The sequence below is a fragment of the Mauremys reevesii genome, linkage group 9 (genome assembly GCF_016161935.1).
Source record: "Mauremys reevesii isolate NIE-2019 linkage group 9, ASM1616193v1, whole genome shotgun sequence".
Taxonomy (NCBI): domain Eukaryota; kingdom Metazoa; phylum Chordata; order Testudines; family Geoemydidae; genus Mauremys; species Mauremys reevesii.
Window position 1 is genome coordinate 6,279,563 of NC_052631.1, and position 23,375 is coordinate 6,302,937.

The 23,375-nt window shown below is 45.0% G+C and overlaps 1 protein-coding gene and 1 long non-coding RNA gene across 2 annotated transcripts in view; one reads left to right on the forward strand and one right to left on the reverse strand.

Annotated features, from left to right (window-relative positions):
• The window catches only part of PDE6D (phosphodiesterase 6D), a 46,540-nt gene extending 30,358 nt beyond the window's left edge, over positions 1 to 16,182 (reverse strand). The window contains exon 1 of the mRNA XM_039488877.1: positions 15,969 to 16,182. Within this exon, the coding sequence (XP_039344811.1) occupies positions 15,969 to 16,018 (50 nt within the window). The 5' untranslated portion in view covers positions 16,019 to 16,182. The remainder of the gene's footprint in view (positions 1 to 15,968) is intronic.
• On the forward strand, positions 5,149 to 15,764 carry LOC120372120. Its single transcript, XR_005584740.1, has 4 exons — positions 5,149 to 5,265; positions 11,447 to 11,516; positions 12,482 to 12,557; positions 15,418 to 15,764. It is a non-coding gene; the product is annotated as an uncharacterized LOC120372120 (long non-coding RNA).
• Positions 16,183 to 23,375: the final 7,193 nt, after the last annotated feature.

Sequence of the window (23,375 nt, forward strand, 5' to 3'; positions counted from 1 at the left end):
CCTGAGATCCAGCATGCTGATATGGTGTCTGGAATCCCAGGTGTTCCATAGGCCATGTACTTGGAGGTCTAGACAACCCGCATCCCAGGCCTAGACTGCCACAACAGGTGGCAACTGTGATGGGAAGGGAGAGCACAGGGTACCCCCTAGAGGACATTGTCTCAAATGCTTCCACCAGCAAAACTAGGGAAGCAGTCGAGGGGGGATGGTCAGTCTCCTTCGAAGGTTGTGTACATTAAAAAGCAAGATGATCTATGCAACCTCTAAAGATAGCATTAAAAAATGTACAGGTATTAAAAAGTGATGGTTTGGATTATTAAGGAGGCAATGTGGCAGTTTTGAAAATCCTTATAAAAAGACTAACAAGTGCCAGCTGGATCTAAGGATCTTCCATTTCTGCAGTTCATTCCAACTGAACAGCATTAGTCTTCCCTACCACTCTCACCCCCCATCTTCCTCTCTCTACACAGCTGAAGGAGATGTCATTAAGTTAAGCAGTCTAGCAGTGACTGCCATTAAAATATCTAATCCTGGCAGTTTTATGTAGAACCAAGAAATGCCTTTATGTCATACTTACTCATAACTGACATGGATGTATTCCTTGCAACATATACAATGAATGAGATACTTAGTGTGAATAGTCTAGCAAACATCAAAGGCTAAACTGAAGGCTTGAAAGTACTGTGCACTGGTCAGATGGTCGACTCTTTTTTCAGTATTTACAGTTGCACTTGACTGCAGTTCCATGAGACTCTTGTACATTCATACACCTCACCTGCCTTGACAAGCCCATTTTTTGTGAAATGGCAGACAGAGAGATAAGCATCTCCTTAAGATACATTACTTCCTGTCTAAAAGGAATGGGTCTGATGTATGTCACCTCTTGGTGACCTGCTTAACTCCCAGATCTTGAGAACATGCTGTTTAATATAAATACATAATTCCTTATATCTTATCTTTTACTGACCCTGGCTCAGGACCTGTCCCACAGGGTCCTAACCCTCTCCCTTTGGATCCTCCTACCAGGCTTCTTGCCTGTTTAAGCCCTATCCAGGGCTCTCCATGGAGGATCTGCTCCCTATAGGTTTCTCTTCTTATCCCCCTGCACTCTCTTCCCTACTGAGTTCCCTCCAATTCTGTATAAGACCCATGTGCCTAATGATGCTTACCTAGCTCTGCCCCCTCTAGCCAGGAGGCAATCAATCACAGGTGCACTAATTGGCACTTACTCCCATCACCTGTTGGACAAGGAGTCAAGCCCCTTCACATAGCTGTTCTGAGGCCTTTCATGTCCCACTGAATATATGCTACTGAACAGGAGTAGGAGTTACCTGACATCCCCCTCCAAAGGACATGGCAGCTCTGCAGTTCAATACCAGTGGCACCAAGTCCCACAAATATGAATACACAGATGCCCTCAAAAAAGAATAAAATTATTTGTGGAAAGTAATACAGTGACTCAGATGGATTTTCACTTGGCTATGGAACCTTCCAATCCAGACCAGGTCAGTAATAATCTAAAGTCACTGCCATCGGAGGACCACTGGCTTGAAAGAAATGAGTTGCCAAGTCTTAATCCGGTTCTTAGTAGACAGGTGTTCACATCACAGACGTCACCTCTAAACCTGGCATTAACTGCAATCTTTGTTATCCATCCCAGCAGAAAAAGGAATGAAAGATCAAAGACTGAACTCCTCTTGCATACTCTGATTCAATAACATGGTCTATATTCTCCCTGTTCTGTGGATTGAGGACTTCAGTCTCCCAGAACTTCTTATCAGCACTGCATTCACTTTTAAGAACATTTTCCCCTCAATAACTGAATTAAGTAAGGGCTTATGTACATTAGGGATTTTTGCACTGGTGTAGTTACTGGTTGTTTGAACTTTGGATAAAATGCACCAATGGAAGCCCCACTTTACATCAGTGCAGAACATCTACATTGGAGCTCTGCAGCAGTATGGCTATATCTGTGCAAAAATCCCTAATGTAGACAAGCCCAACACCCCAGTGGCAGGATTACAATTCTACATGCTAGTTGGGAAAGTATGCCAAATGATCAGAGCCACATTTTTCCAGGCATGTGTGTTTTCTACAGTAAGTAATATGAACAAGTTACAGATTGAAATGAAATGCTGAAAAATACTCTAAGAACTCAGGATCTCTGTTGCTTTCACAGCAAATGCCAGTTGCAGCCTTCAAGGAAAGGGTGTTGCTGCATACAGTTGTTAATTAGTCCATAAGGACTTTTGTTTATAACAGGAGTGAAATCTAACTAGTCCATGAGAAATCATATTGGCTAAGCAAAGCTCTACTGTCTTTTTCAAGACTACAGCAATGGTGAAATATCTATTTTACTATATTTGTAATCAACGGTTACCATGCCAGCAGATATTTGGTTTTGCTAAGGACAGTTTACTACAGGACTTCTAGCTTCCTTGAATTTATGCACCTTTGTTTGCCCACCCATTCACCTTGAACTTCACCACACCCAGCATGTCCCCCACTGTTTCAATCAGAGACGTTATTCTGTGAACAGGAACAAGACTAGGGAATGCAGGAGGTTCTGGAGAATGGGACTCAGTATCCTTGAAATATAATTAAAGAGTCACAAGTGGATTTAATCTTATTGAGATTTTACAGTAAAAGTACTTAGCCCTGGCAGTAACATTGTGCATCTAATAAACAAAATAAAAATTCAAATAAACCAGAGAAACTGCTGAGGAAAGCACTTTTATAAAGTCTACATTGACCAACAGTCATACGCTTGCTGATACAGCACAGCAGAGAAACAAACCACCCTTTTTTGGCATTATGAATTATTCCTCTGATGTACTATCCATACGGACAGTATTGGCCTGATTTTCACTGCAGCTGTGGATGCTCAGCATCTCTAAAAGTTAGGCCAGGTGTATAGGAGGGAGAAGTGTACCTCAGACATACAGAGAACAACCATAAGAACCCTTGTGACTAAACATGTAAGCCAACAGCATCTTCATTTCAACTACCATGTTTAGTACTGATAAGCCTATTCTTCACAAAGAGTGCTACCGCCAACCTAGACTCCTTCTGACTAAGGATACAACAACGTATGCTAGAGCTGGAGGCCCCCTTAACTCAAAGAGCCACCCTCCAATTTAGAGTTTGAGGTTCTTAATGTGACAGTATCCAGAATGTTCGGCTCCAGATTTGAACTTCTTTTAAAAAAAAAAAGAAGGCCCTGAAAGCACTATTACTTTTGTGGGATCTACAAAAAACATGACATTTTCTTATGCTTCCTCTGCTGACATGGCACAATTAGTTAATTCTCAAAGTTATGAGCAATTCTACTGGCATTATATGATGATGCTACACGAACAAGAAGTAAAAGTCACTCTGGTATCTGTGGTATGAGAAAAAACAGGAAATAAAATCAGCTGCTGGAAAATGAGAGACAGATAAGTTATTTAACATTAAAGCAATAGGGGTAGCCTAATGAAAAGAGTCCACACTACAATACAAACGACTGATTCAATTCTCAATCTCTCACTGGCCAGCCTGACAAGCCTTAGAGCATCAAGGAAAGCCAGGACATCATTCTGCCTGTGGTGGGGAGGTGAAGAAGAGTACAGGGGCCTAGTCTACACTTAAGTCTTAGGTTGATATAGCTATGGGACTCAATGGTGTGAAAAATGCATACCTTGGAGAACCATAGCTATGCTGACCTAACCCCTGGTGTAGACACAGCTACGTCGATGGAAGAATGTATCAGTTGACTTAGCTACCAAGCAGGAGGTGGAGTTTTTACAGCTACAGAAAAAACCCTTCCATCGCCACAGCTATGCCACTATAGTGCCTGTAGTGTAAACACAGCCTTGTTGTACAAGGTCTACGCGAGGAATAAAGGCAGATTTGGCAATATACTAGGGAGGGATATGACTGGCAATTGCATGAAGAAACTAACAATGCACATGGGAAGGGGACAACCAGAGAGTTCAAAGGACAAGAGGTCCATTTTACATTTATTGTACTTTTAGAATTAAAGTGATAAAGTACAAGAAAGAAACACCTACATTTGCAGCTTTGTACTAGTAACTTTACAAGTTAATCACAATAAGATTTTATTGTCTATTATATATGGGGAAGGTGGTTGAAGAACAGAGTAAGTAGTTAGGGAAACAGCTTCAGCAAAACATTGAAATTGTGAGTAAACCTTTCAGGTTGACTGTTTTAAGGTGTGCCAACAAGGATTTGCATTTGGTTCCTGCCTGATGTTATAAATTAACATCTAAGGCCCCAATGCCACAGTGAGCTCTGTACAGGTGGACCCATGCACCTATATGAAGCCCTGTTGACTTTAATAAGGATCTGCCTGTGATGAGGTCATTGCAGGATCAGGGCCCAAATGAATACCACCTATTGGGAATTCACACTCAAAAATTTAGCCTTAGGCGCCACTAGCTTCCAAGCCAAAATAAGTAAGCCAGGGGCACGGAAAAGCTGAAATGCACAAAAGGCATTCAAAAGTTTATTTACAAGCAGTAATTACAGCTTTCCCTGTTAAAGAAATCTGCAGTTAAGATTGTATTAATGTTTACATTATAGCTCCTTCCTTTCACATGCCTGTAACCTGTAAAATTCTCTTATCTGGCTGAAGTTCTACATGCTAGATAGTAACCTAGCATGCGGTATGAAATTCCAACTAAAATGAATTAAAATACTATTTGAGACAACAAAACAATTAAAATACTTTTAAAAAATTGATGTTACAACATCATGGTTGTAAGGTCAAGGACTCAAAAGTTAGGAAACATCAGAATGAAGGTTGCCCATGCAAACAATTCAGCCTCCTTTTGCATATGCATGAAGGTACTATCTTTAATTATGGGATCACATACTATTTTTTCTATAGGATGCCTGACTCATTCAATGTATTACTTGTATCAGAGGGCAAAATTGAGTCCTGTGTGTGCAATAATGTTGTCAAGTAATGGTTAGCAGGAGTGTGATGGGATGTGAATAGCCCACATTGCATCAGGGAAATCAGAGGTAATTCCCGGCAAGGGAAGCCAGGCAATTACTTTCCACTTAGGGGAAGAATCACCTGGCCAGAGGCAGGCAGGTATTTCAAAGAGGAAGAGGAAGTTGATAAGAGCTCTCTTTTGGAATGTGGCTGGGAGTGTGCCAGGAAAACCTGAAGGAGGACTGGACTAACCTGCCTGCTAGAGGACTGCATCTAGGCCTGCAGATAAGACTATTTAATTCCTTGGTTTTGCTTTGTTTATGGTAAAGACTGAAAGGATCCTGATAGGGGACTTGCTGCAATAATGGGGGTGCTTGAACCTCTTTCCTGAGAAATGGGCCCAGAACCTTAAAGAGATGGGGCTTCAGTTTTCCTCTTGGGTTTTTTGTTTTATTTTGGGGACTAATACTACAGCCATAGGCCTAGCTTGCACAATGAGACTCTTGCATTTCCTTACCTGAATGTTTCAAAACTAGTGCTGGAGCTAGTGCATCATATGGGTACACTGATATATACTCAATAACTGTGAGCTAGTTCCTCTTTCACTTCTGAGAAAACCAATCAAGGTTCAGTGTTTCTTCTATAAAGCTTAGTTTAAAGTCATTAAAATAATGCAACAGAGCTCAATGGAAAAGTGTTTAATGAATTAGTAAAAGTCTGTATGGAAGAAGGAAAGCAGATAAAATCATTCCTTTCTGGGGATGTTAAATGACTATTTCCTCCCTTGAATTAGCAATGTAAGTAACACTTTGCATGTGTCCAATGAGAATAGTACACTATAGCTGGGGGTGCTTTCGTACAGTTAGCATAAACTAGAGACAGGGACTGTTTTTCTTAAAAAAGAAAATCTGCCCCTCTTCTAGAATGAAGGAAACTCGTTCTTCAAAAGGCCACAGACAACTTGCAGATAGTAAAAAAGGCTAAAAATATTGGAACACTACGAGAGAGAGTTGTGAGAGAACCAGGTCTTTCGCTTTAAGAGTTCACCAGTGCCTGCTGCTAATTCCCCCATATGGTGTCAGAATCCTGTTTGACATCACAACTGATTGCTGTGCCCGCAGAGGATTATAATTTCATGTGGGAAATAAACAGATGAGCACTTAAATATTTCTTGGAGACCTTGGTAACTATGAAAAACCACATGACCACCAGTTTAGAGATTTAACAGTAGCACGGTAACCTGCCATACAGGGAACCCCCGTTCTCCTAGTCCAGGAGGAAAGGAACACACTTGACCAGAACTGCAGAGGCAAACAAACTCATTTCTGGGAGGAGAAAACTTTCAGGTGACCAGACAGCAAGTGTAAAAGATTGGGACAGAGGGTGGGAGGTAAAAGGTGCCTATATAAGAAAAAGCCCTGAAAATCAGGACTGTCCCTATAAAATCGGGACATCTGGTCACCCTAAGAGAACTCCTCCAGGGGAGCCACCAGTACTGTTGTTAGGTTCCAGAAGAAGCTGCCTATCGCATGATGGTTAAGAACGTCAGCCTGACATGAGATGTGTCAAGAAGAAAACTAGGGCAATCTTATTCAGGGCCGGTGCAACCTATTAGGCGACCTAGGCAGTCCCCTAGGGGTGCTAGGATTTGGGGGACGGCATTTTCTTCAGCGGCGACCACGGCAGCTGAATCTTTGGCCGCCCCGGTCGCCGCCAGCATTTAGGCGGAGGGAGCTGGGGCAGGGGGACGCGGAGAGGGCTGCCTGCAGCAAGTAAGCGGGGGGTGGCATGCAGGGGAACTCCCTGCCCCAGCTCACCCCTGCTCCGCCTCCCCGCTTGCGGCAGCTCCCCCTCCTCCACCCTGAGGCTCTCCCCTCCCCGGCCTGGGGAGCCATGTGGCAGCTGCCCACCCCAGCTCACCCCTGCTCCGCCTCCCCGCTTGCGGCAGCTCCCCCCCTCCACCCTGAGGCTCTCCCCTCCCCGGCCCGGGTGGCAGCTGCCCACCCCAGCTCACCCCCTGCTCCGCCTCCTCCCTGAGCACGCCGTAGCTGCTTCACTTCTCCCGCCTCCCAGGCTTGCGGCGCCAATCAGCTTAGGCACCACAAGCCTGGGAGGCATGAGAAGTGAAGCAGCCACGGCGTGCTCAGGGAGGAGGTGGAGCAGGGGTGAGCTGGGGCAGGGAGTTCCCCTGTGTGCCACCCCCTGCTTACTTGCTGCAGGCAGCCCTTCCTGCGCCCCCCTGCCCCAGCTCCCTCCACCTAAATGCTGGCGACGACCGGGGCAGCCAAAGATTCAGCCGCCGTGGTTGCCGCCGAAGAAAATGCCACCCCCCAAATCCTAGCACCCCTAGGGGACTGCCTAGGTCACCTAAAAGGTTGCACCAGCCCTGGATAAGATGAAGTTTAATCATTTACTCATTCAGTCAGACAAGTAACTTGTATGCCACTATGAAACGTTCCACGTTTTTGTTTTTTACAAATTTGCAGCATCAGGGATTATCATCTTTTATAAAAGATCTCAGCTCTGCTGGATGTGACTCATTATATCAATACAGAGGTGTATGTACACTGAAATAATGCTGCTAGAACTAGATTACCTAAAGTAGAAATAGTAATTATTCTTCAAACATGCGCCTCCTAGGAAAACAAAACAGCAGTTCATTAAAACGATAAGCAAAACTTCAGGTTTATCTTAAAACAAGTGTGGACTGCTAAGTCAAACATTATGTGACAAGTGGCAGTCCTTCCATAGTTAAGGATGCAACCAGGTTCCTTTATTTTACTATTGTATTACCATAGTATCTAGGAGTTCTACTCATGGACCCAGGGCCCCACTATGCTTAGCTCTATACAAAAACAGGACAAAAAGATGGTCCCTACCATAAATCCCTCACCTAATGCTCTAATTTTTTGGCTTTGAAAGTTTATTTAATCTGAAATCTTGAATTTAATTTGAAATCCAGGCTTTTGCAAAGTTTGAAGAAAATTCACTCTTAGCTTTTAAGTTACAGGTCACTAGCTTGAAATTTTAACTAACTCCTTCCATATCCCTCTAGCCCTGAAACAGCTTGTTACTAACCCTACTCTGAAACCTACTAACCCTTTGTTTCCCATGTAGTTAAGCATTCTTGATCTCAAGCATCAGCTATGTGAAGAAAACAGGTTGTAGTTAAAGTTATGAGCTATTCTTGTCTTGGGCACTTCAGTGGGAGAAGAAACCGGTATTATGTAGGCTGAGTGCATCATAAACAATTTCTATAACAGGATCTCTCTTGCAGATGAAAGAATTAGGGTTTCCTGTCATATGTTTCCTATTATGGAAGGGTAGTAGCCATTATAGTTATGGTTGCAACCAATTGCTTGTAATGCTCTCCCCACCCACCATCTCAAAACCCTCTCAAGTTCCAGTGTTTAGGGTTACTGCCATTAACTAGATCTTTTCTGAACACCTTAAACAGAGTACTTTGACTGCTTAAGTTTCAAAAGGAAACTTTACTGTCCATCAAATGAAACTGCATCATCAAATTTGAAATAGACCACAACTGGCCCATTCAAGAGGCCATTTCCAAGGGGCAAAATGGTAAAAGTTAATGCAATTGCTATTAGATGGACACTAGACAACACTGTGACAATTACACTTTCGGGGGAGGGCGCTGTTTCCTCTGAGCTAACCAGGGCTAGCTTTCAAAAGTGAAAGGATGCCCTAGAATCTAGTAAAATTGCTGTTCCTGCATTCCTCATCAATATGCCTCTTGACCTATAATTGTGCAAAACATGGACAGGTCTGTTTTCTGAGTGAGCTAACTGAGTAACAGATTATTGACAAACATTGCACAAGAAGCTTTATATGAGTCTTCTAGTTCCAGCTCTGCCTAAAGTGGTAGATTTTGTACCTTATCCATCACAGAGCTTGTATAAATTGACTAAAATTTCTGGGTCAAATCCTGGCCTCTTTGAAATCTATAGGAGTTTTGCCATTGACTCAAATGAAGCAGGATGTGGTCCTCCGCATTTAGTTAGGCAAAACATACAGGTGAGCAAGTTATACTCATTATACAAAGTACTTTGAGACTTGCACAACACTTTGTCATCTGTAAGTGCAAAAGCAGCACTACTGTCCAAAAGTTTCAGTTGGAATAAACAAGACAGAAGATCTGTAAGCAGGGTGGGGTACTGTGGCCTGGTGGGTCAGGCATCCATGGTGGAACCATGATACCTGCTACTCGAGAAGCACACACTCTACTTTGCTATGGGTTTTAGCACTTTTTTTAAATTAATGTATGTAGTAAAGTGAGTGGTGTGGGGCAGAGCACCACGGAAGCCATAATTAGCTTGGCCAGCAGCCCCCTCTTTCCTTTAACTAGTGACCCATCTCTTTAAACTTTAGAAATTGTCTTCACTTGTCTACTCAAGGTGTTTTTTATACCACTAGGAAATTCCAAACCACAATCTACTTTCAAAACTCAGTTAAGGTTGAACTGTCACTTATCACCTCCACTTACAAAGTGCAAGCAAGCGCTTAAAAGCAAGCAAACATAGTTAAAGACTTCTGAGCCATTGTCATACACCCAAACATAGAAATGCCATCCAGCTGACTGTAACAACTTTTGAATACTGCATGAGATTAATTCTAAAACTTCAGGAAATGTTCTAGGCATCAGGGGACAGATCCCTATTAACTTTGGTGAAAATCTGAAAACCAGACGGGGGAAATGGAGGTCTGTAATTGTCTACAGATCAAAGAACCCATTAATACCTTTTAGTATAACCCCTCCACCTTATCTCTGCCCATCCTCCCAATACAGTTGAACATGCTGATACCCTGAATGACTCCCCCCCCCCCCCCCCCAAGAAAGAAGAAATAATGATGAGAAGCATAGGGTCTCTCTGTCTCCACTTCCCCTGACATGGGGTGAGAATAGGGAACAATAATATAGTGGGAACACACAGTCCCTGGCATGGGGGAGGAGAGAATGGGCAAGCCTTGATATTTGGAATGGAGGCACACACAACCCAGGGCATGGGAAAAATGGGCACCCAGGAATAGGGAGAAGGGGGACACATGGGGGACAGAGCCTCCAAGCATGTGGTGGAGGGAAGAATGGGGAGAGGGGGCATGCAAAGCCCTTGCATGAGGGAGGGGTTACAGAGTCCCTGAAATCAAATCGAACAAGCATTGGTTCCATAAGTCTTGTGGAGTGTCTACATGCTAAAATATGGAACAGCCTCAAATGCAAACCCCCATATGTAACTTTACCCTACCCTGATAACTGTTTGTACAGCACAGGGGTCGGCAACCTTTCAGAAGTGGTTTCGCGTGCCAGTAATACATTTTAACGTTTTTAGAAGGTCTCTTTGTATAAGTCTATAATATATAACTAAACTATTGTTGTATGTAAAGTAAATAAGGCTTTAAAAATGTTTAAGAAGCTTCATTTAAAATTAAATTAAAATGCAGAGCCCCCCGGACCGGTGGCCAGGACCCAGGCAGTGTGAGTGCCACTGAAAATCAGCTTGCGCGCCGCCTTCGGCACCCGTGCCATAGGTTGCCTACCCCGGTATAGAACTTGGCACATGTAAATTTTTTAAGTACTGCTACATGTGGACACTAAGGTTTAGCGTATCTTTGGCAGTATTTGCTTGCTATTAAGTGTCTTGGGAAGTTACATTTAGGAACCTTACCTAGGCTATGAAACAAAGGTAGGGTTTTTACTGTTTTGGATTAAGACATTACTAAGAGCAGTTTCTTACGAGCTGAACTGTGATCCCTTAAGACAGTGGTTACCAAACTCCTCACTAAGGCAACACACCAACTGCCTTTTTTCTCTTTGTGATGGGGTGCCTGCCCCACACTGGGCTCTAAAGGGTTAATAGAGCCCTTGGGAGGCTGTGCAGGAGACAGCCAATCAGGGCTGGGCTGGCCCATATAAGAAGGGCTGCAGAGCAGCTTCAGTCACTCCTTGGAGCTTGAGGAGGACTAGCTGCCTTGCAGGCTGAAGACCACAAGCACCCTAGACAGAGTGGTGCTGCAGACAGAGACCCAGGGAGCTAAAGGCAGCTCTTGGTGGGCTGCAGGGATCTGCAGGCTGAGGCTCTGAGGCAAGGGCAAAGAGGGTGCTAGAATCATGAGGAAGTGGCCCAGGGTGACCTACAGAGGAGTTGGAGGGGATGCAACAAGTGGTGGCCATCTACAGGGTTCCTGGGCTGTGACCTGGAGTAGTGGGTGGGCCCACATGCCCCCTACCCCCACTTGCTCCTGAGGAAGTGGCTGGACCAAGAGACTGTGACATTCCCCTGGAAGCGGGGACAACAGGGTGCGGCACAGTGGGAGGGCTGTCATTGAAGAGGATGTGGGTTCCAGAGCAGTAGTGATGGCAGTGAGGCACTACCAAAAGAGGGCACACTGGCAAGAAGAGCTAATTCCCATGACAGCTGGCAGAAGGTGCCAGAGTGGTGAGTTCCACCCCATCACAGGGACCTACCACTATCTCATCTCTTCCCCCAGCACTTCCTCTGCTGCTGCTGCCTGGATCCTGCACACTGCTGCCCAGGAGAAGTGAGAGCATAGGCAGGAGGTAGGTAGCTCATCTGGGGAATGTGGGACCCATTAGTGGGCCGTAATCCACCATTTGAGAAATGCTGCCTTAAGAGTCAAACATATCAACCACTACAACCTATGACCAAACACATCTGATTAACTATACAGATGCTGCCACTAAATGGAAGGATAAACAAAAATAGGTCTACTGGACTTAAAACAGAATTTGGCTATAATCAACCTGTTCTTAGTTTCCCCATGCAATTCTTTATTACTTGGGTATCTTACACTCTACAGAAGAGATGTAGAGGGAACCCAATAGAGTGATTCCAAATTACCAAGGGGTTTGATGAAAGCCAATTTACAGAAACTGTTCAATCACCAGGACATAAGTCACAGAAAACTGAGTCTTCCTTCAGCTCTCTACTCTTATATGGGAAAGGTTGCTAAATAAAGACATTGAAATGAAGAGTATAAACTATTTCCAAAGATAAGATGGCAGAACAAATATTGAAGGATATTCAGTGACAAAGGTAAATGAGGTTCAGATAACCAGTAAGGGAGCACTCAAGTTGGCCCATAAGGCTCTTTCCTCTCCAGAAATCCTAGTGCCTTCAGAATCTGTTCTGTAGATTGATAAAATATTAGGCACTGATCCTGCAAATACTTAAGCAGTCTTAACTTTATGCATGTGAGTCAACAAAACTACTTGTGCATACACACTTGCAGAACTAAGGTCTTGGCTAGTATTGCCAAAAGGAATGTATCCTCAGTTACCTATAGAACTAATGACTTGTTTAGCGTGAGGCAACTAAATTGCTTTCCAAAGCAAGGACTAGCTTGTAGATACGCTTTATAAGTGTAACAGGATTGCTGCCTACAGCAAAGTGCCATCACAGAATTTATAAACAGACTAAGCCGTTCAGCAGTCTAGTTTAATTTATAAGAGACAACAAGCTATCAAATTGCTTGCTGGTTATAGGTTTTTCCATCTGTTTCTAGGTACCAAACCCATAAGTGATACAAGACATACCCTGATAATGTGGATGGGTGCCATATAAATACCTAAGACACACAGGTGAGATTACCCATGTCTATCCTCCATTTACCTGAAAGCCTTAAATACTCAATGTTTAAAAAAAAAAAAAAAAAAGCCTTGAAAACAACCAGAATGGCAAATATAGGGCTGCAAGAGAGTGGAGCAGATGCTTCTGGCTTGAGTTTTTACCAACTCTACCCACAGCATGTTTCTGTGCTACCATCATACAGGAAGGAAATCATGCCTCAGCCACGCAAGTAAGTAGATTTCTATAACAATTTAACTTACACAGAATCCTCTTATAATCAGCTGGAAAACTTGCATTTGGCTTTTCTGAAGAACCACAGATAAACAGTATCTGAGGAAACTTTAACTATCCAGCGTGAACTAGACTTCTAGTTAACATGTCTGTTCTATGTTACAGTAAGCAATTTAACAAGCCTGCTTTACCAATGAAATTCTCTACTCTATAAACTCATCTCATGAGATAAGGAAACTGGCATGATGAAGCCTAAGACATGAATATTCTAGTTATCTTCAAGTTAGACTTGCTTTTGGCAAAACAAGTTATTTAAGGTTCCTTTAAGTTGAAGGAATTGAACATTTCCCTCCCCACTGCTAATACGGGAGATGCTGCCATCTCTCCTAGCGCGCACACTTTCAGGACTCTCTTCCTATTAAGGAAACTAGAGTCCCATAAATAGCTTCAGAGTCAGCAACAACTTAGTATTTCGTTTAAATGTTTTCTAGAATATGACCACTTTTTGAAGAGGAAATCCTAAATTTTAGCTGATCAAATGTCTCTACAGAATGTCATCACATTCTGTGCATGAGTAGCTTCCTGTGTGAAGGATGCAATGACCCAATGTCTTCCTGAGGGACAAACAACACCTGTTCATCCACATGCATTTTTTGATGACTCGGCAAGACAGGTCTTCAATTAATGATTAAAATAATTGCTTTAACTCTCCCTTTTTATAAAAAGTTCCACTTGTGAAATCTTTGCAGAAGGTCCTCCTTTTTCCTCTGGCCTAATGATCTTTATTCCTTGCTATCTAGATATTAGGTCAGATAGCAGCCTTTCAAATGAAGACTAAATAGAGCTTCTTTAAGTACCTAAATACTGTTTTCTGATATGCCAAATTGATCACTTTCCATGTGATACTTGCTTTTTGTCTATTCATCCATCAGGGCTGAACTTCTATAATGCTCCAAGACCCTGTCACTTCCAGGGAGCAAATAAAAAATTCATGCATCCGACGAAGTGGGTATTCACCCACGAAAGCTCATGCTCCAATACGTCTGTTAGTCTATAAGGTGCCACAGGACTCTTTGCTGCTTTTACAGATCCAGACTAACAGGGCTACCCCTCTGATACATAAAAAAATTCAATTTGTGTTGCTCCTACATGACCATGCTGAGCACCATCATTGGGCTACTAGGCTGGGCCATAATCTATGTTAAAATTAATTACTTTAGTCCTACGCTGTCTAGGGGAGACAATTTAACTTTATTTGCATATGCAGTGGTGGTGTAGCCGTGTCAGTCCCAGGAAATTACAGAGAAGGTAGGTGGAGTAGTATCTTATTGGACCAACTTCTGTTGGTGAGAGAGAAGTTGGTCCACTAAAAGATATTACCTCACCCACCTTGTCTCTTATATTTGCACGGCATCTTCCTGTCCTAAAACTGAAAAAAGCTTGTTACTATTTTAATCAACTCTACGCAGAGATTTATTTCATCCATCACTGAAATACAGCTGCTTAAATTTCCTAGCCTGCAGAAGCTGGAAGTTCTAATAAAAACTGGAGGCTAGAGTTATGCCCTGGGCACTTCATAGGTCTCAAACAGTGGGACATAACCAAGAGTCTAACTTCTTAGTCTGAACTTGTCAAAAGTTTAACCTTCTCTAATAGCCTTCTGTTAACAATCTTCTTGACAACTGAAACATCACAGCTAAACATACAAGGAAGAATTTCCAATGCTGGAAAGAATTTTTTTAAAAAGCCTGATTGGGCATAGGGAATCACTACTTAGAAGAGGGGGAAAAATACCATAGTTCCCCAGGGAGAAACATCTGCTTGCACTCTAACAGTAGCTATTTGACTAAATCCCACATATAGCAGCTCAGAACATCATGCCACAGCTGTTGGAGATTATACACAAATTGATGCAGAAAAAGTCTGAACAAGCAAAGTGTCCAAAAATACTACAGTATCATATAAGATGCTGCTTCCACTTTTGCACTCTTGAATTTGAGCAGTAACTAGGGTTTCCCCAGGGCCCAAAGGTGGGGCAAGACTAGCCCACTTCTGCTTTACATTAATTATACTGAAAAATGGAAAGGTTAGTTTTTTAAATAAACTTACCCTATTTCTCCTACACCTTTCACACGCATACATCCCCCCCTTTTTGATGGCATCTATCTACCCTTTTACTGAAATGCTGGGTAGGTGAGGAATCCAGGATCTTATTTCTCCTTCTTGCCCAGGTTTACTCAACAATGTGTTCAGAGTTAGATAACGCAAAGACAAATTTAAGATGCTACAGTGAGTCCCATAGAAGGGCAACATATACCATATTAGTAATGACACACAACTAGCCCCCTAGAAATAGCAAGACATGCTAGATCCCACTACCAGTTAGGCACCAGAAAATAAGGAAGCTTTTTGGTCAATAAAAGGAACAAGGTACTTATCTATATTGCTGTGGGACTTTGAAATTAGGTGTTTCCTTTCCAAGCAGACCTGGATCCTTAAGTCACAGCCGCTATTTAGAACTTAAGGCTGGGAAAGAAGGGATCTGACAGAGGGAAATGACTGTTAAGAGCCAGTGCTCACCGTATTCTCAAGACTCCGCCCACACGAACACACCAGCCTACACTTCTTTTCCTCTTCCAGGGTCTGCTTTCCCAGCAAGAGCCAAAACTAAAATCACAAGGCTGGAGCACAGCGAGGCCTCCACAGTAGCCACTGCTGCCCTAACTGCTATCCAGCAGCCCCCCGTGGACAGCTCCAGACAGCTGCTCACCTCGCCCGGGAAATCAGGGGCAGGGGGAGCGTGACAAGGGGACCTGCGATCACAGACCCCTTGACCCCCTCGCCCGCCGGCGCAGCACCGAAGGCATAACCCAGCCCAGCTCACGGACCAGGCGGGCAAACCCAGGCTGGGGGTCACACACCCCGGAGCCCTGCAATGGCTCCGAGGGGCTCCCCCCGTACAGGGCTCCTGGGGGGCGGCGGGGCAGCAGGATCCGCCACCAGCTCCTGGGTCCTTCCCGGGCGCTGCAGCGGGGGGCGGGCGCGGTGCCAGCCCGGGCGAGGGGCGCTCAGCGCGCGGTGACAGCACCTGGGGGGGCCCTGCTCCCCGCACGCGAGGGGCTCCCGGAACCGCCCCCCCCAGCCGGGCCGCCCCCCACCCAGGCCCGTCCCGTCCCCTCCCCGGCGGATACAGCTTGAATCCCCTCAGAATCTCCTTGGCCCGCTCGTCCTTGGCCGACATGGTCCCGCTGCGGCTCCGCTCCGCGCCCCGGAGCCGGGGGGTGGGGGAGGGGCTGGGCTCGCTCACGGGGCTCGCCGGGACAGCGACAGCGGAGGAGGGGACAGCGGCGCTCCGGACGCTGCACCCGCCACTGTCCGGCACAACCAACCCCAGCGGACCGGAGCCGCCCCGCCCGTGGCAGCGCCGGCCAATCGCCGCGGCCCGCGCCACCTCTGACCCGCCTCCTCTCTCCCGAGCGACAGCATCTTCAGCCAATCAGACAGCGCTCTCGCTGGCACCCAGCAAGGGAGGCTGCGCGGCGGTCGCTAAGGTGTACGCCCTAGCCAACTGACGTCGCCGGGCCGGGAGCGGAGGTGCAGGTGCGGGCATCGGCCACAAGGGGCGCTGCCGTGCAACGCCCCATGCGCCGCTGAGGGTGCTTCACTGCGCCCCCTGCCGGCTGCAGCATTGGCCGCAGCACCAGTGGTGGGGGGTGACCCCGGGCAAGCCCCCCTGCAGCCACGGGGTAACATATCTGGCTGTGGAACCCCCGCACCCTGCGCCCCTTACTCTGCCCCCCCTGCTGCAATGGCCCAGCGCCTCCCACCTAGGCATGCTCCAGCCGACGGCTGGCCATCCCCCACCCCGACATGAGCCAGAGCAGAGGGCAGCTTGCATGTCCTGGAGAGCCTGTAATGTTCCCTACAAGGGTGGTGGCAGCCCCTGCCCAGTCAGGCCCTGTGCCCGGCCGGGGAGGAACATGCCTCTGACTGCTCCCTTGCTGCTACACTACATGGGAACAGGGCTGCCCCAGGGGGGCGGCAAGTGGGGCAATTTGCCCCAGGCCCCGCAGGGGACCCCACAAGAATACAGTATTCTATAGTATTGCAACTGTTTTTATGGAAGGGGCACCCGCAATTGCTTTGCCCCAGGCCCCCTGAATCCTCTGGGCAGCCCTGCATGGGAATGGCCAGACTGCATCCAGCTAGTCCAGTAGCCTGTCACCAATAGTGACCAGTATCAGATGCGGCAAAGGAAGGTGGCAGAATCCAGCAGCGGGTAGCTTGGCGTAACCTGCCTCCATGGAAAGATTTGTCCGAACCACCACAAGCTGGGAGATTGGATCATGGAAGCCTGAGGGTTTATAGTCCTTCCAAACCTGTGTCCACTCAGGAAAAGGACTTGGGCTTCGTCTGCAGATCAGTGAGGACCGCTGCTCAATATGCAGCTGGGGTCAGAAAAACAAACAAGATATTAGGATGCAAAAGGAATGGGATGGAGAATAATATGGAAAATATGCAGAAGCCATTATATAGATCGGTGGGGCAGCCTCAGCTGGACACTGTGTGATGGGTCACCCCATCTCCAGAAACATTTTGGAGGATCAGAAGGGTTCAGAGAAGGAAAGTGAAAATGATCAAGGGGCTGAGAAAATTCTCATCTGAAGAGATGTGGAAAAATCTGGGATTGTTTACCATAAGAGGGATTTGTGATAAAAGTATATCAAATCATGACTGGTTAAGAGATGGTGGATTGGGAGCAAATTCAAAACAAAATAATACTTCTCCATTCAATGTATAATTAGACTGCGGAGTTCACTGCTGCATGATGTTGTTGAAGCTTAGATTCAAAGAGGGACTGGATGCTTACATGGATAATAAGAATAGCCAGAGTTATAATCGCTAATGCAAACAAAGAATTTTGGAATGGCTAAAAACTTCATTTTTCAGGGTCTAAACCAATCTCTAATAGAGATTAGGATGAAACTTTCCTGAGGTCAGACTCTCCCACATCTGCCTACTGTGTGGTTCTTGCAATCTTCCTCTGAGGCATCTAGTACTGGCCACTGTCAGAGACAAGCTAGAGGAGTAGATGGGCCATGGGTCTGATCCAGTCAGGCTCTTTTTTAATTTTTTTTTTTTGCATTTACTGTTAACATTGGATATTCTTGTTAGCTATATACATGTCTAATCCTGTTTTGAATCCTAATAAGCATTTGTCCTAAATAGTATCTTGTGACAATGAGTTCCACTGGCTAATTGTACATTGTGTGGAAAATGTATTTCCTTTTATCAGTTTTGAATTTGCCACCTTTCCATTTTCCCAATGATTATCCCCTTATTCATGTATGTGAGAGAGGATTAATAGAAAAAGGTCATGACGCAGAGTCCCACATCGCCTATGTAGCCCGTGTGAGTGCTCAGATGTGATATGCTGGGACCTTGGTCCCTCACTGTCCAGTTCCCTACTGGGAGACTTTCCCAGCTGCTCTGACGCCACTCAAATCCACTGAGGTCTGTTATAATTTCCTCTGGTAACGTGTGCGGCCCTTAGGCCAAATTCATCTCTTGGATAGCTGGGATTGAACTCAAGTGATGAATTTGGTCTTTGGTGTTGTGGGGCTAGCTTGCTTTCCAAGCTGGTTTACTTTGTGCATGCAGGTTAATGTCTGTGCTGCATGTACCCTTGCTAGGCTTGAAAGGGCCAGGAAAAGCTTTAAATTAACCATTCATTTTCTCTGGAACGAAAGCAGCCTGATCTGCACTAGAGAAATTTGGCCTCTGTGTTTGTGTAATAAAGTAGATTCTGGTGAAAAGTCTCTGTGTAATTTGCACATTCCATGAGCCAGACTGCTTTTTAAGTACAACAATTAACTCTTTTCATTAACACCCTCGACATAACTAATACAAATCATTAATAAATCAGGAGAAAAATAAATCCATCAGAGGACGGAAAGCAGAATCCAGCCCTTGTCAAAGTGCCTCATAACAGCAATGGCTAGTAATCACTGACTCATCAACACATACACAGCTCTGCTCTCCATAAAATCATTCCTCTTCCAAATGAAAAGAATGGGATAATTAACAAAGGTCATATTTAATACATAAGGACAAGCCCACCATCAGCACAACCTAGGGTGACCAGATGTCCAATTTTATAGGAACAGTCTCGATATTTGAGGCTTTGTCTTATATAGGCGCCTATTACCCCCCACCCTCGTCCCAATTTTTCACACTTGCTCTCTGGTCACCCTAGCACAACCCATAAACTTAGGTTAGATATTAAGAAAAAATTTCTAACTAGAAGGGTAGTTAAGCTCTGGAATAGGCTTCCAAGGAGGTTGTGGAGTCACCATCACTGAACGCTTTTAAAAACAAGTTGGACAAACACCTATCAGGGATAGTCTAGGTCAGGGGTCGGCAACCTTTCAGAAGTGGTGTGCTGAGTCTTCATTTATTCACTCTGATTTAAGGTTTCGCGTGTCAGTCATACATTTTAACATTTTTATAAAGTATCTTTCTATAAGTCTATAATATATAACTAAACTATTGTTGTATGTAAAGTAAATAAGGTTTTTAAAATGTTTAAGAAGCTTCATTTAAAATTTAATTAAAATTTAGAGCCCCCCGGACTAGTGGCCAGGACCTGGGCAGTGTGAGTGCCAGTGAAAATCAGCTCATGTGCCACCTTTGGCACGTGTGCCGTAGGTTGCCTACCCCTGGTCTAGGTTTACTTGGTCCTGCCAGAGCCCAAGGGGCTGAACTGGATGACTTCTCGAGGTCCCTTCCAGCCCAACATTTTCTATGATTCTATGATAAACAATCTCATAATCTTTAATAATAAAAATATATAACATTTATTTCACTAATATGTATGATCCATGCCCAATTCTACACCGTGGGTTTGAAAGTGTCTGAACCGACCATTTGGAATCTGGGCAGCAAGCCAAGTGCAGGCTGTGGTAATATACATATATTTGTTGAGCTTTTATTACATTTTAGGTAGCATATAATTACGCAATCAATCCAAGGAAGAGGGGATGCAGCTTGCCAGAAGGAAAGAACTGATAGTGAGAAAAGAGGAGAAGGAAAGAAATGCAAAAGTGAAGGAGAAGATGAAGGTCCAGCCCATGTGTGTTCAGTGAATGAAGATCATGTCAAGTGGAAGAGCGATACAGAGGTTTACAGTGTACACAGATGAATTATAAATGTCGAAGGATAAGACCCTGGCCTTGATTCTTGGCTGCATCCAGGCTCCTGTGTGATAGAGTGACCATAAAACAGCTGGATCCCCAGAGCTGGGAATTCCTCTAGGGTAGGAGAGGTTCCCCAAGCTTTATAAGTCTGGCAGAGCAACTCTACGCTTCCCTCCCTTACAGCCCTGGCATAGGGATGTGCTGGGGGGAGGCTTAGGGGAAAGAAGGGGCATGTTGGGAGCAGGAGGGGTATGACCAGAGCTCAGAATTGGGGCCCATATATTTTCCAGCCAACTCCCAAAGTTCACAAGTCGAGTCCTTTATTTGCAGCGATGCTGAGGTTGTCCTAGCCTTTTAGCCACAATGGAAGCACAAAAGAGTCGTTGTCCTTGATAGTGAAGTCTAGAGACCTTGTGGTCACTTCTGGCATAAAGAGTTGTGGCATGCATGGGGCCATCACTTGGAGAATAAAAGATATCCTACGGCACCTCTCTTCTCAAAAATCCCTTGGCTGCACTAGCATAAACAACAGCCTTGGGTGCAACAGCTTGTCTGTCCAGCTGCATACAGGTTGTTGCAAGCCCCACAGTCTTCTCAATCTACTTTGCATTGAAAGACTTCATCTTTGCTTTTGTGTATATTAAGCAAAATGCACATTATTGCTACACAGTCACCGAACTGTCATGGCAGGTCAGCAGAGGGCTCCAGCTTCCTTTCAGTCTCCCAAAAGCACACTCTACCGTGATCCTGCACCTCTTGAGGGTATAGCTGAATTGGTGTTTCTCCAGGTTTGTGTAATCAGGGAATAGTTACATGAGTCATGGAAAAAGTGGGTGTGCAGGGGGTCACCCCGCAATGCAGTGGAGATGGAAACACCATTAATGGCCATTTTGCTTGGTGGGAAAAGAGTCCCCCCAGGGACTGCTCTTGGAAAGTCCAGAGTTCTGGTAAATACTTGGCTGGGGCACTCTATATGGATATCCAGGGACTTGCATCACTGCTGAGTAATACATCTTTCTGTGAATGAATTGCTGGGCTTACCGGAGTGCGAACAGAGAATGGGCACACGAGTTCCACTGAAACCTGCTGGAATCTCAATTGTCTAATCACTCAATTATCTCTGGCACACGAGTACTGGTTGGAGTAAAAACACCCCTGAATCCTCCACAACATCAACATCCACCATGTGCTTCCCAAACGCAGACTGGCACCCAACTGACCAGAAATTACTTGCGGTAGCCAGCTTCCACTGGGCAATTGCTATTCTCTGTTCTATGGTGACTGAAGCTCTTATGATCCTGGTTTAGTGCTGCCAGTGTTGGGGCTAGCCTGCCACAACAGAAAAGCCTCTTTCTTCATTCTGAAGCAATACAGTCACTGCTGCTCATCCCAACCGCGGAGAGCAACTTAGTCCCACTAGTGTCTGGTCATTGTCTTCACCCAGAAGTGTTGTGCCACGGGTAGAAAATGATCTGCAAATACTACATGAATCTGGCTACTCCAGGATGGGTCGATGGATGACCATTGTTGCAATAACTGTGAACCCCTAGTCAGGGTCTCTGGATCTCCTCGAGTAATGCTGGAGCACCCTCAAGTGCCTCACCACATCTGCCTCAGCCACCTCTTGACTACTCTTTGAAAGTGCCATCAGAAACCCTTCTTTCCACACAAGAAGTGAGAGCTGCGTGTCCCACCTAGCTGCCATTTTTAAAAAAAGGATTGGAATTGGGTTTCAGCCCTGGGAAATTATGGAAGCTTCCCAAGAAATTTTGGGAGTCTCCACAATGCTATGAGGCTCCCAGAGGGCCATTAAAAATCTCCAATATGGCACTGTGTCAAGGAGGCATGCTGGGAACTATGGGATAAGTACCTTCAATGGAGAGCCCTGCAGTGGGACTAGGATCCTATGGGTCCTACAGGACCCACTGCCATAAAAGCCGGAACGGGTTCAATGTACTTTGTAGTGGGAGGGATTGGGTAGGCAAAAAAAAACAAACTGTGGGAAAACACTAAGTCTCTCGTCTGTTTTGTCATGAACAGAATTTCAGCAATGTAAAGCAAGTTTGTCTCTTTTTTTAATAAAGGTTTTAATACTTAAATTTAAGTGCGGGATAGAAAGAGATTTCATGTCTATTTTAACAGGAGTTAAAGTATTTGTACATGGTTTAAGCAAGATTTGTTTTATTCTTTTAGTGATAAAAATTGTGTCTGAATTCTGTTTATATAGATAATATATTAACCGACTGGTTCTGTGCTGGGAGGGGTTAGAAGCATGGGGGAATCTGTCTCTCATGGGATTTGTAGGATCTACGGTTTCTGCGGGTGGGAGCGGGATACAAATGCAAGAAACAATGCAGGAGTGGGAGCTGGTATTGCAGGGCGGGACAAGAGCAGGATTAAAAAAAATAGTCCCACACAGGGCTCTACCTCAGAGCAGTGCAAGTGTCGACGTAGAACAAAACTGCAACCAAAACAGCATGATGAGTGTGGCCACAATGCACTGTTAGTACTTACATTGATGCTATCTGCCTGGTTCAGTTACCAACCATTCAGTTCTTTAGAGCAGACATAGTCCAAAGCCCCAACTACACTACAGAAATAACCATGTTGAAACAATTGAAAAAACAGTTGGCCCCAGCGTGTCACAACCATTTTTTTTTCTTGCCTTTATGGACTGCAAAAACCTGTTACAGCCATGTTAGGGAATCACGTTTTCACCCTCGTGGATTTACCAAGCCTAAAACATGATTCCATATGATATTAATTATTATTTGGACGATCGTAGCGGCCCACTATGTTCTAGGCACTTTCCACACATTTCATACGTCACAGTTCCTGACCCAAGAGCTCTCAATCTAAGAAGTTGAGCAACTTACAAAAGGTGGAGGAGAGGGATACAACATACAAAAAGATCCATTTTCCTCACAGGCCATTACTTGTTGGCAATGTCTTGTAGGCATCATAGTAGAAATAGGCCTTAAGGAGGAAAAGGGACCAGCTCAATAAGTGTGTTCCATGTATAAAGGGGAAGCAGGGAATAAGAGGCAAAGGTGGTGGCAGGAGAAGCATACAAATGAGAGGCTGAAGCTGGCTTCATTGGCCTAGCAGAGGGGATGAGGGCATGACACAACCAGAGACAAGGACAGATGAGCAGCAAAAGGCAGTGTGGTGAAGATCCTTGAAGGTGAGGCCTAGAAGCTTGAACTCGATGCAGTGGAAACTGGGCAGCCAGTGGAGAGGTTCAAAGAGAAGGGTGTCTTGTCATTGATTTCAATAGGCTTTCGATCAGGTCCTCACACAGCTTGGTGTGATGGCTCCATGACCTGGCTAACGGGCTCCTGACTGAGCGACTGTCCAACTGCCATACACGTTCTAGAACTTTCACCCCAGGTCTCTGTGGCC